The sequence below is a fragment of the Geotrypetes seraphini genome, chromosome 5 (assembly GCF_902459505.1).
Source record: "Geotrypetes seraphini chromosome 5, aGeoSer1.1, whole genome shotgun sequence".
NCBI classification, from domain to species: Eukaryota; Metazoa; Chordata; class Amphibia; order Gymnophiona; family Dermophiidae; genus Geotrypetes; species Geotrypetes seraphini.
The window spans coordinates 50,119,809-50,133,166 of NC_047088.1; the positions used below are offsets into that span (position 1 = coordinate 50,119,809).

General features: G+C 41.4%; 1 protein-coding gene across 5 annotated transcripts in view; it reads right to left on the reverse strand.

Annotated features, from left to right (window-relative positions):
* Positions 1 to 13,358, reverse strand: part of LOC117360640 (fibronectin type-III domain-containing protein 3a-like) — a 177,552-nt gene that overhangs the window by 144,142 nt on the left and 20,052 nt on the right. For all 5 annotated transcript variants that reach the window (XM_033944726.1, XM_033944722.1, XM_033944723.1 and 2 more), the window contains 2 exons: positions 11,114 to 11,249; positions 1,639 to 1,714 (listed from right to left, as the gene is read on the reverse strand). In XM_033944726.1, coding sequence (XP_033800617.1) covers positions 1,639 to 1,714; positions 11,114 to 11,224 — 187 coding nt within the window. In that variant the 5' untranslated portion in view covers positions 11,225 to 11,249. The remainder of the gene's footprint in view (positions 1 to 1,638; positions 1,715 to 11,113; positions 11,250 to 13,358) is intronic.

Below are 13,358 nucleotides of genomic sequence, written 5' to 3' on the forward strand. Positions count from 1 at the left end.
AAGGAGGGTAGAAATAACTACTTCTGAATGTCCTTTCTTCACCAATGCTTCATGCTCAAGAGTCATGTTTTCTTTGGATTCTACTGATGCTCAGTGTTGAGGGCAATTCAGGCCTCTTTGATGTCTATGCATTCCCAGATTCTGATACGGCTTAAAGGGCCTTTGGTTCCGATAGATGAACATGGATTGGACTTCAATGAAATGGAAGGGCATCTCCGTCTGCTCTTCAAGCTACAAAAAACCTCTTCACATCAAAGGCACAATCAACAATAGATTTCATGATATAAGCCCAGGCATTGAAAGTACCAGTTGAGAGCATCTGCTCCAGATATGGTCTTGCCACACAGTCGACACTTCTTAAAGCCACTGGGAAGTTTCTGCTGGGCCATGATCACTAAAAATGTTGAAAACTCAAACAAACACAGTTTTGTAAAAAGGTACAAAAGTCAACAAGGGCACCAGGAAAAACTTAGTGAAGAGGCAAATGCAAAAAAAATGAAAAAAGAAAAACTAACTGATACACTTGATCACACTAAGAATAAAAAACAAAGGGGTGACCCAAGTATACCATGTTTATACACAACAGTAGTGCACCAGGATCATAAAATACTTAGAAGGAATATGGGTGGGCTACAAGGAAGAGCATCCCACACTCTGCTTATAGATAAATTGCATTCACACCCACATACATTCACAAAAATTTAGAGGGAACATCGGTCTAAAATTTTGATTCATCCCAGACCTCCTTCTGTTTGTCTCCTACACTCAATCTTTCAGCACAGGACGAACAGTGGACAGACACTTCCTGTGATAACTCGAATCACGACAAATTTGCAGGTTCAATGACAACAAGGGGCCAGTACAACCTTCTAACTGTTAACTTTAAAAATGTGTTTTGAGGCAGCACTTAACAAGGAATTAAACTTAGGGATCACCAGCACGTACCTATTAAAAGTAAAACAGCTTTTATCCATAAGATTTCAACTCTCTCAAAACTTGATCTTACTGAAGGTTTTAACACTGGACACTGCCTTAATTACATCAACCAGATATATACAGCAGACCCTCAATATTTACAGGGGTTAGGTAAAGAGCCAGCGTGCGAATACTGAAATATCACGTATAACTTTCAGGGCCAGCTCTGACCCACCCCCACATCCCGGACCTTCCCCAGACATTACCTGGTGGTCTAGCGGCGACGCGGGGCAGGATCGATTGGTCTATGCTCCTGCCCCATGCAGAGCCATCATCAAAATGGCTGTTGTGAGTTCCCATTGTAGTCTCGAGACTACAACAGGAACTCACGGCAGCCATTTTGATGATGGCTCTGCATGGGGCAGGAGCATAGAACAATTGATCCTGCCCCGCCTCGCCACTAGACCACCAGGTAAGGTCTGGGGAAGGTCCAAGATGCAGCGTTTCTTAAAAAAAAAAAAATTGCGAATAACCGAATCCACGGGTACTAAAACCGCAGATTCGAAGGGGGTACTGTATAGTGTATAGTATATATTAGAATACAACATGTAACCATGGTCACAGAGCAAAAGGCGTGAAACAAATGTAGGCATTATTAGGCATGAAATTTAATACTGCTGTCATATGGTATTAACACGCATTTACAAGGTAATATCTGATTACCTTGAATGCACTGAATATGTCCATCCTCTGTTCTGATCGTGAATGTTTCTCCTGGGTTGACCTGCACCAATATCACCTAAAAATAAAGTCATACATAAATCAGCTATATACTGTACAACATACAGATATCTCTACATACTAACCACAATAATTTAGATAAAATAAGCATTAAAAACCAGTCAAATTAAATTAGAATTAAACACAAAGGAAGATTCAAATTTTAAGAAATGTCTACAGCATATCTGTGTTTGCTATATGGAAGGTTGCATTCAATTACTTGCTGGGGAGAATTTTTTTTTTTTAATTGGCAAGATAACCCAGGAAGCAGGCAGTGATAGAATCTTTACTGTCAATCAGACCCTCACAAGCAGGCAGCATATCTGCTCCCCAACTGATGCCATAGGAGGAGGAATCAGTGACATAGGGAGTGGTTGAAGAGGACATTTCTCTAGGTAAGTGAACATTATTTTGCTCTGTGCTTTGATAATTTTGGAATAAAAGATAAATTGTAGGTTCCTTTATAAAGGCAGTTTAAATCTTAAGAGCAAACTTATTAGCTAGTTTCCATAGTATAAAAGCCTTTTCCCCATAATTTTTAAACTTGAATTTTCTGCTAAAGATAGAAACTTAACTGTCACAGCCTACAGCATTAACAGATAGCTTTTAGAAGGCCTAGCAAGGCCTAGCTGAGTCTTCTTTCCCACCTAGCACATTTTGTAATTTACAGACTTAATTTATATTATTATTATTATTTTATTTCTTATATACCGCCAAAGCCGTAGTAGTTCGAGGCGGTTTACAATAAAGAAGGGCTGGACAATCAGCGAATAGTTACAAACAGTGAATACAGATACAGATACTCGAATAGTTACTATCAGTGAATACAGATACAACAAAGAATCAGCGAATACGGTTTACAACAGAGAAGGGCAGGTCAATCAGCGAGATGTTACAGTTATAGACAATTTTTCTAATTGAATAACAGGAAGTGTTTTATTACAGACTCATTGCTATTACTATTCTATAGCGCTGAAAGGCGTTCACAGCACAGTACATTTTAAACATAGAATATGTAGTAAAATTTATGGATGATTAATCAGTTACATAAACTAATATGTGCCTGTTTTAGTCCGGTGCTAGGGAAAACCATAATCTCCATACCCAAGGTTCGTTATTTTGCCAGTTTATACTAACAATAGAGACCAAGGCTATGGGAAGAATTTTATTATGAAAATAGAAAAATATTATTCCCAAGCCAGCAACAATAACTAATTATTGTTCACAAAATATCCGAATACATATATGAAACTCAGTACATAATTATCACACCACACTTGCTAAATAAATGAGTAAAACGAATTCTTACACTCTAAATAATTCCTTATAATAATAATTCCTGATTAGCTTATCACCACAGGTACTTCACGTCCTTTTCCCAAAGACAATAGAATTCTTTCTCTAACCCAGCTGAAAAGACAATAGAATCCCTTATTCTCACCACATAGATCAGGCCTCAGCAAAATTGGGGAGAAAGAATCAGTGTCTTAGCAGATATAGAAATTCTTCTGATTAGGAACAGTCCGTCAGCCACTGGAAAATCTGTAAATTAGGTTGGCAGCAAAGGTTTCCTTTATGTGATGGAATCCAGATGTATAAAAGTCCGGTTCTCTCTCTCAGGCAGAGAGTAACAAGAGGTAACTTTTCATGTCTTAATTATTATAGGAGAGGTGCAGAGAATCAAGTTTTAAGTTTCAAGTTTATTAGGATTTTATATACCGTCTATCAAGGTTATCTAAGCGGTTTTTACAATCAGGTACTCAAGCATTTTCCCTATCTGTCCCGGTGGGCTCACAATCTATCTAACGTACCTGGGGCTATGGAGGATTAAGTGACTTGCCCAGGGTCACAAGGAGCAGCTCGGGGTTTGAACCCACAACCCCAGGGTGCTGAGGCTGTAGATCCAACCACTGCGCCCTCACACCTCAACACAGAAACTAATAATAAGGCACATTCCACTTGGTTCATCAGATGACCTCTCCGGACCAATCCAGAAACATAACTTAGATGAATAGCCTTTCTGTATAGAGTCTCGCACAGGCTAAAACAGAGGCGCCTTTGGTAGATAAGAACAGCACAGGAGCAATGCCTCCCCCAAGATTCACACAGGCTGAGCATGTAGGCATAGCTGGATGTCCTTGACTAGAATACAGTTATGGTACATACCCAGAATGCATCAGGCATCATAAACAGCAAAGATGTTTTCTTCTTTCTCTTCTTGCATGGTTTAAGCTGGAATGATTTCTTGCAGATAATGGTTCAGGCTTTATGATGTCAGAGAGGCCTAACCTTCAAGTGTGAATAAGGAAACACCCCTACAGTCCCCCTCCCCTTGAAGGAGAAATAACTTCAAAGGGGTCTACTTCACCTTCAACCTAACTAATAGGAAAGGATTGTCAAGACCCAAGGTGATACTAAAAATGCATAAACAGAAGCAATACTATAAAAATCAGCAATAAATCAAAGACATCAATAATCAATGTAAAATAATCATAAAGGCTAGGGCTAAAGTATAAAACCCAAGCCAAATAAATGATAACAAAATCACTGATAAAAATCATAACTAAAAAGCAAGGCACAAAAGGTATGCCAGAGCAAAAGTTAAGACAGAAAAATCAAAATAAAAAATACGGCTAGCAAAATAACTCATTCATAGCCGCAATATAATCATGCATTCTTAAGTCCAGAGGTGATGGTCTATGACGAATCAGACATCGAATCTGGATGGTCTCATAAATTGCAAAAACAGAGGATCAAAACAGGATAACCCACAGGATGGTAAAAAGTGGAATAACAACAGTGATAAGAAGGTCAACACTGTAGGCCAACAACTTCATGTACATTGGAAGAACCAACATAATAGTCCGCAACATGAAAGTTATCATTATCAACATTCAGTTCAATAGTATGTCTAATTTAGACAGACAGGACTAAACTAAACCTTAGGTTTGTATACCGCATCATCTCAACATTCGCAGAGCTCGACACGGTTAACAAGAATTAGGGTGGAAAGTAACTCCAGTGGAGGGAAAGATGAAGAGGAAATTTAGAGGACTAGAGTAAACAGAGAGGGAGGAAGAGTTACATTTTTGAGAATAACCAGGTTTTCAGATGTTTACGGAAGAGTTGGAGGGAGCTCAGATTCCTAAGTGGGGAGGTAAGGTTGTTCCAGAGCTCAGTGATTCTAAAAGGGAGGGAGGAACCTAGTTTTCCTACAAGGGAGACGCCTTTTAGAGAGGGAAAGGAAAGTTTCAGTTTTTGGGTGGATCTGGTGGAATTGGGATGAGTGGAGTTCCAAGAAAGAAGAATAAAGGGGGGGGGGGGGGGAGGATGCCGTGTAGGATCTTGAAAGTAAGGCAGGCACATTTGAAGTAGACTCTGGAGATTATCGGAAGCCAGTGGAGCTTGGACAAAAGCGGTGAGACGTGGTTGAATTTGCTTTTTGCGAAGATAAGCTTAGCAGCGGCATTCTGAATCCGCTGGAGTCTTTGAAGGTTTTTCTTTGTTAGGCTTAGGTAGATAGAGTTGCAATAGTCCAGTCTGGAAAGGATGGTGGAATGGACAAGGACTGCAAAGTGTTTTTGATGGAAACAGGTTCTCACTTTCCTCAGCATGTGAAGGCTGAAGAAACACTTTTTTATTAGGGAGTTGAGGTGATCATTGAAGGAAAATGTAGAGTCAATGACTCCCCCCAGAATTTTACTTGGAGTATTCAAGATGCAGAGTGGGGCCAGAGGACAGAGGGATGGAGGTGGGCAGTTGGTCCAATTTTGGGCCGAGCCAAAGAAGTTTTGTTTTGGATTCGTTCAGTTTCATCTGCACAGTGTGGGCCCAGGATTGAAGTTTCGAAATACATGAGGATATTATCGCAGAGAGGTTGGTGAGATTCTGGTTGGTCTCAAGGAGGACAAAGATGTCATCTGCGTAAGTGTAAAGTGTTTCAAGGGGGGAGAGATGTAGGAGTTTGAGGGAGGACATATAAATGTTGAAAAGGATAGGAGAGAGAGGTGAGCCTTGTGGGACTCCACAGATCGGGTTCCAGGGGGAGGAAGAAATGCCCTTCATGTTCACTGTGTAGGAGCAGGAGCGTAAGAACTTCGAGAACCAGTCAAGGACTGTGGAGTTAATGCCTATCTCGGTGAGTTGGTAAAGTAGGATATCATGATGGACAACATCAAAAGCTGCAGAGGTCGAATTGAAGAAGGACGACGAACTTGTTGCGAGAATGGAGATGTTGAACTTTTGAGATTAAGGAGGTCAGAAGGGATTTGGTGCTGAAGTTGGCGCGGAAGCTGTATTGGTAGGGTAGCAGAAGGTTGAATTTTTCAAGGTAGGAAGATAGTTGAGTGGATATGATGGATTCTAGCATCTTGGTAAGGAGATGAATGTTTGCTATTGGACGGTAGCTGGAAGGTGTAGAGGGGTCTAGATCAGGTTTTTTCAGTAGTGGGGTTAAGGAGATATGGCCCATTTCTGGGGAGAATAGGCCCGAATGGATGGCGAAGTTTATGAGAATGGTAAGAGATGAGATGGCCTGAGGGGAAGTGTTCTCGTAAAGGTAGGCGGGGAATGGATCTAAGGTACAATTGCAGGATTCAGTTTGAGGCAGAGAATATGGACCAGGGATTCAGAGACAGGTTCGAAGGAAGACCAGGATCTGTCAGCTGGGATAGGGTAGGAGTCTGTAAGGATAGGGTTGGGGTCAATTGGAATCAGAGATTTGTAGGAAATTGCAGGAGGGAAGGAGCGCCTCAAGGTGGAGACCTTATCGCTGAAGAATTTTGCCAGAGACTCGGCTGAGGGGGAGGAGGGGAGGATGGAGGCATTTTTGGAGGTTAAGGAACGCCAGATGTTAAATAATGTGCTACTCTGGTTGTTGGATTTGGAGATTTTGTCACCGTAGAAGTTTTTCCTTGCGTTTTTTAGAACAGTATTGTAGAATTTAATATTGACCCTCCAGGAGTGTCTGTCTGTAGGGGATTTAGATTTTTTCCATTTTCGTTCCAGAGCTCGGCATTTCTGTTTCAGTTCTCTGTGGTATGGGAGGTACCAAGGGGCCTTGCGGGAATAGGAGATGTTTTTAGTGGAGAGAGGGGCGAGGGAATGGAAGGTGGACTCGGAGAGGGCGACCCAGTTTTGCCAGTTTGTTTCTGGTTCTGCAGGTTTAGGGATGGGGAGAATTTGTCAAAAAAATTGGTTCAGAACAGATTGCTCGAGATTTTGTTTGCGGAAGGTAATAGAATTTGAGGTGCGGGATGGGGGCTCAAAATGTGATATGAAGATTGGAAGGCAGAAAGCCCATAGGAAGTGGTCGGACCAGGGAACGATTTCCCAGCGAATGTCAGTGGTTGAGGTTTTGTGAGTAGTGAGATCCAGAAAACTGATGAGGTCTAGTGTGTGGCCTTTTTCGTGGGTAGGGGAGAGAGTGGGAGGGGGAAAGCCTAAAGAGGAGAGGAAGCTATTAAATTTGGATGCACCCTTGCAGGTGACATCGTCAAGGTGGAGATTGATGTCTCCGATGATCAGTAATCTTTAAAATTTGAGGAAGGCGTTTGTTATGGTTTCAAAGACGAGTTCGGAGGAATTGTTCCAAGGGATAGGTGGGCGGTATAGGAGCAGGATACCCAGTGGATGAGGATGGTATTCATCGTTAACTGAGGCTAGCATGTATTCTAGTGAGGAGAGGCTGCCCTTTTCAAGGAGCTGGACATCGAAGAATGATTTGAAAAGGAGAGCCAGGCTGCCTCCTTTTCGGTTAGTTCTAGGAGAGAAGAGGCCTTGGTAGCCGTGGGAGCAAAGTTCATTTTGAGTAAATTGGTCATCTTTTGTGATCCAGGATTCTGTGATGAATAGGAATCCAGGGTCTGAATCCTCGAGTAGGTCTTTCAAGATTTGAATCTTATTACAAGCGGATCTGGCATTTCAATAAAGTGTCGGGACTGGGGTGAGAGAATCAGAGGCAGGGTCGGAGAGAGTGGAAGCGGGGACAGGTTTTAGAGAGGCGTGGTTGACTTACGAGGGTTTTTATAGGATGTGTGGTGTTTGGATCGTATCAGCATGGGAATTCTGAGGCCAGGGTAGATACTGCGGGCATTTGCAGGGTCGAGGAGGTTGGGGGAAGGGGGTGTCAGGCAGGGGGAGAGTTTGAGAGAAGAGCAGAGTAGGAGAAGAAGGAGCCAAGAAGGCGGCTTCATGATGAGAGTTGGGGGACCTATGGGCTAGACGGGCCTATTTGGGGCGTGTGAGAGTAGGTTAAAGATAGAGGAGCGGCTAAATGACGTACTAGGTATCGGCACAAACGATATTAGAATAAACTAGTAGAGCGTTTCTAAATTGGAAAAATTCTGAAATTGATCTAGTGGAAGGTGAGTGAAGATAATCTGGCTATTGATTCAATGCTCAAATTAGCATAGACTGTTAGATACAATAGGCATTTAACAGATTATTTAAGAATCGACAACAGTTATCAAATAATTAAGAAACAGCAAGCATTTAACAAATTATAAGATTCAACAAGAATTTAACAAAATTTTTTGTTTGCTTTTGCCTATTATATATATATATATTTTTTTTTTTTTTTTGAGAGCTAGTAATATATTTGAGAGCTAGTAATATATATATATTTTTTGAGAGCTGGTATATAATTTTTTTTTTTTTGAGAGCTAGTAATTATACTTTACAGTTGAATGAATTCACGATAATACTTAACAATTGGAAAAGCTTTCCCTGTTGGCTCGGGGGATGGGCGGAGCAGTGTTCCCATGCTCTTCTCCTCTCTGAATGCCTCCGTGTTCCCAGCAGCCCGCAGGTATCGGTGTGGGGGCTGAGAAATGGCTGTGTGCCTCAGGAATCGCTGATTTTTCAAAGGCAGAGGTCTCCTGTTGGATCGGGGAGAGACGGAGCAGTGTTCCCACGCTCTTCTCCTCTCTGGATGCCTCCGTGTTCCCAGCAGCCCGCAGGTATCGATGTGGGGGCTGAGAAATGGCTGTGTGCCTCAGGAATCTCTCAAGGTTGGGGAGATTATGGCAGAGGACATTATACAGTGGGTAAAGGTATCTGATAGCAGTGAATGGGAGTTAAGAGTTGCAAGCAGTTTCAAAAAAAGTGGGCTTTTAGCTTGGATTTGAATACTGCTAGGGATGGAGCATGACGTATTGATTCAGGAATACGGCGCTGCCCGATGAACAGAGATACTTGCTAAGAATCAAACACCAATTAAAGCACACAATATAATCTTTATACTAGTCTAATATTCCTAGTACCTTAACAAGATTTAATTAAACAGCTCAATAATACTAAGATGCAGACAGTAGTCCAGCAACGAGAAAGATGCTATCCAGTCTTTTTGCACCGAATGTCATATGTATGATTATCTCCCAGTTGGTGAGAAGTTTTATGTGTGTGCTCAATGCAAAGAGCTCCTAGCTCTCATAGAACTAGTCCATTCTCCTGAGACTAGAGTAGCAGACTTAGAAGAGCTGAGTGAGACAGAGAGGTACGTAGAGGAGACATAAGAGACATTGTAGAGAAGTCCCATCTCCAGTGTAGCAGCCCCTGTGCTGCTTTGGAGGAGGGAGATCTCCTAAAAGAAGAGTATCACCCTGGTGAGGTATGAAAAACCTGTAGCCAGGACCTGCCCTTCATGGGATGTAATAGCCTCTAACACCAAGGATGTGTCTCCAGTGACTTCTGCCCAGGAGGGAAGGGTTAGGATAGCTGTTGTAGTTAGCGATTCAATCATTAGGCATGTAGATAGCAAGGCGGCTGATGGGCATGAGGATCACATGGTCACTTACTTGCCTAGTATGAAGATGGCGGACCTATGTGTCAACTAGACAGGATTTTAGATAGTGATGGGGAGGAACCAACTTTCTTGGTACATGTGGTGCATGTAGGTAGTGACATAGGAAAATGTGGGAGGGAGGTTCCAGAAGTCAAATTTAGGTTTCTCCATGGTAGCATTTTCAGAAATACACCCCATTCTACACACAGGGCCCAGGAGGCAGACAGTACGAGAGGTTGGGTCTGCTGGGAAACAGTGGTCATAGCATGATTAAATTTGACCTGATTATCTGAGTGACATCACCAAATAAATCTACTGCAGCAGCATTTAATTTTCAAAAGGGAAACTGCAATAAAATGGAAAAAATGGTGGAAAAGAAGCTAAAAGGACTGGCAGCAAATACAGCATGGATGTTATTTTAAAATACCATCATTGAAGCCCAGGCCAGAAGTATTGCACATATTAACAAAGGTGGTGAGTCAGCATGGTTAAAAAGTGAAAGATTAGAGCCAAAAAGAACATCCTTTAAAGAATGGAAAAAGGATCCAAATGAAAAAAATAAGCAACAAAAGCACTGGCAAGTTAAGATGCAAAGCACTGATAAAGAAGGTTAGAGAAGAATATGAAAAGAAACTTGCCAAAGAAGCAGGATTTCATAGTAACAACATTTTCAGGTACATAAGAAGTAGAAAACCTGTGCGGGAAACCGTGGAAACTTTGGATCATCAAGGGGCAATGTAGGCAGCCTGCCTCAGGATGTTTTTTTAAAAACATGCGTCCCAATTGGCCGTTACAGTGATAGACTGTCTAAAATCGGGACACTGTTTATAGAATTTGCCTCTAAGTGATAAAATATTTTCTGCTGTTTTTTTTTCTCTTGTGCATCATCTTATTCCTTGTCCTACTTTTCGAATCATATGCTGCCCCATTTTTTAAATTTGACTCCTTTCCTCCTGGTCACTTTACCAGAGACTATGAGCTCCTTTTACAAAGGTGCGCTAGCGGTTTTAGCACGCTAAAATGCCGCGCACACTAGCCGCTACCGCCTCCTTTTAAGCAGGCGCTAATCTTGTGTGTGCGCTAAAAACGCTAGCGCACCTTTGTAAAAGGAGCCCTATATCTTAGAAATTATACCTTAAAGAAGAAACAGTCCTCATTGTGAAGTCACCAAGAGTCAACTCTGACTCAAGGGCAAACCTGATCTGGAATCTGAACTCAGCTGTTTTTTTTTTTTTGCAGGTCTATTCCAATTTAGTTTCTACTGTGATTTTCAAATTAATGATTTTAGATGTTGCAGCTTCTGGTTCAATTTCAGTTTTGGTTTGACTTTCAGGTTTAGACCGGTAATGCAATTAATTATTTACAACTGAGAATATATAGAAAAATATAAAAGGAAGAAAGTCAATACACACTTTTAAAAACTAAGGGCTCCTTTTATTAAGCTACTGGTTTTATCGCACGCTTTGCGTGTGCTAAATTGCCATGCACGCTAGACACTAACACCACCATTGAGCTGGCGTTAGTTTATGGCATATAGTGCGGGGTTAGCATGCGCAGCAATGTACGGTGCGCTAAAAACGCTAGCGCACCTTAGTAAAAGGAGCCCTAAGTATATGCTCTCAACAACATCCTTACCTGCTGTGAACTATCACCATTAACCATATGAGGTAGAAGTGGTACTTCACTGAGTAAAGGTGTGGCATCCAGTGGAGGCGGCTGGTCAGCCATCACAGCTGAAATGATCATTCATTGATGTTTTTTTTCCCACAACCTGGAAAAAAAAAATTCAAAGCCTGATAGCAACAACTTAAAATTATTTAACTGCTGCACAATAACTAAAAAATACAGATATCTGGTTAAATTTGCAAAATAACATTCTTGCTCAGACAGAAAAAGTATCCAAATAACACCAACTTAAATTTTGTCTACAATACAGAAAAGGTAAGTTGTTGGTTTTTTTATTTACACCATCTCTGGAAGCCACATATATTGCATTTGTATACACAGATATATATATATAAATCTTATTAACACTGAACCCTTATTTGGTAGCTTGATCTTTAGCTGTAGTACCAAGAGATTACCATAAGAACTTAAGAAAAACCTTACTGGGTCAGACCAATGGTCCATCTAGCCCAGTATCATGGAGGCCAATCCAAGTCACAAGTACCTGGCAAACACCCAAATAGTTTGCTAAAGAAAACAAAAAAAGAGGGTAATAGGATGATCATGAAAATTATCATATTTCTATTATTTCAAAGAATGATGCAAATAATATATTACTGTGAAAATTTTTAACTTATTTCATCACCAAAAAACTCTAGCTCACTGCACTTTGATCCTCTAAATCTCATTAAACATTGGAATATACTATGGGAGATGAGCATATCATAAGATTCAAGATCTCAGATCATAGGACCTCCTATGATCTGGATAACATTTCAGGTCTGCATCCTGTGCTGTTTTTAATCATGTATGCTCACTCCTCCCTACCTTTTAAGTTAAGTTTTATGTGCTATCTAAACATTAATATCTATAAATATTACTGATAGTGAGAACCCTTAAACTGAACCTTTTAAATATTAAAAAATATAGGTTTCTTGCATAAGGTGTTACCATAATGAGAACAAAAAAGGCAACACCACAAAAAAAAAAAAAAGAAAAAAAACCCCACAAACCCAAGACTCTCCTGGGTCAGCCCCTTCGTGCCTCCTGTGGCAGGCCTACCAGCCAGTTGTAAGCTTCCTGCACGCAGCGCTGCTCTGGGAACCTTTTTGCCACCGAGTCCCTCCTTCCGATGTAACTTCAGGTCCGTACCCACAGCAACCCGTCAATTTCTTCCCCCGTTCCTGTGGGTTACCCACGGGAAACAGTCACTATATCATTCTCTACTAGGAATTCACCCTGGTGTCACCAAGGCAATGACCAAGTGCACAGTCTCCATTCCCCAGTGTCACCGATGCAATGACCACACAGTCTCCATCAGGATCCTGGGCACCTTTAGTGCTGCACTGACAGACTTTAGATCTAGGATTCGTCTCCAGCTGTCTGAGTCCTCCTTGGGCACGATAAAGTATATGGAGGCCTGAGCCCGATTCTGTGTCTGGCACAGGCTCTACGGCCTGAATTCTCAGAAGTCATTTTACTATTGTTTGGACTTTGCCTCTGCTGGTTTCCGGCAAGAAAATCCACAAAGAAATCCCAAAGAGAGTTTAAAAAAAAAAAATCAAGTTTGTAGCCCTCTTGAATAAAGTCCAGTACCCATTTGTCTGAACAAATCTCCCAGGCCTCCCCGAATTCCAAGTCTCCCTGCTATTCAGGGTAACTCAGGTTCTGGTCTAGACGTGCCTACCATTACATGTGCCCTGTACCCTGTCCCAGCCTACTCTAGACCACCAGAGGGGAGACAGGGTACAGGGCACACCATTTGGTTCAGAATTTTTTTTCTTTGTTTTTCCTCCTCTAGAGGTGGGTGCATCTTATGGTCAGGTACGTCTTATGGAGCAAAAAATACAGTAATCTATCACTGTTAACTGTTTATATCCATTTTCCAGTTAGCCTGCATCCTGGTGAACATATATTATTAAAATATATGGGAACTGATGCATGACTTTTCTATATTCTTAACAAAACTATATTTCTTCCTAAGCTTCCATCCTGTTAAAGGCTGGTGCATACTTTGTTTTCAGGCATAAATTTATGTCCTCAAAGCTATCCTTCTAGGCCTCTCTTCTCCATAAGAGAAAGCATTTCTAAATACATCAAGCCTTCCCTGGCTTTACCCCGGTACCAACGCGTGAATTAGGGAAATTAGGGTATAAAAATGTTCTGGCGTACAAAGAGAACTGATTCTGCAGCGTATACTGCAGTTACCACACGG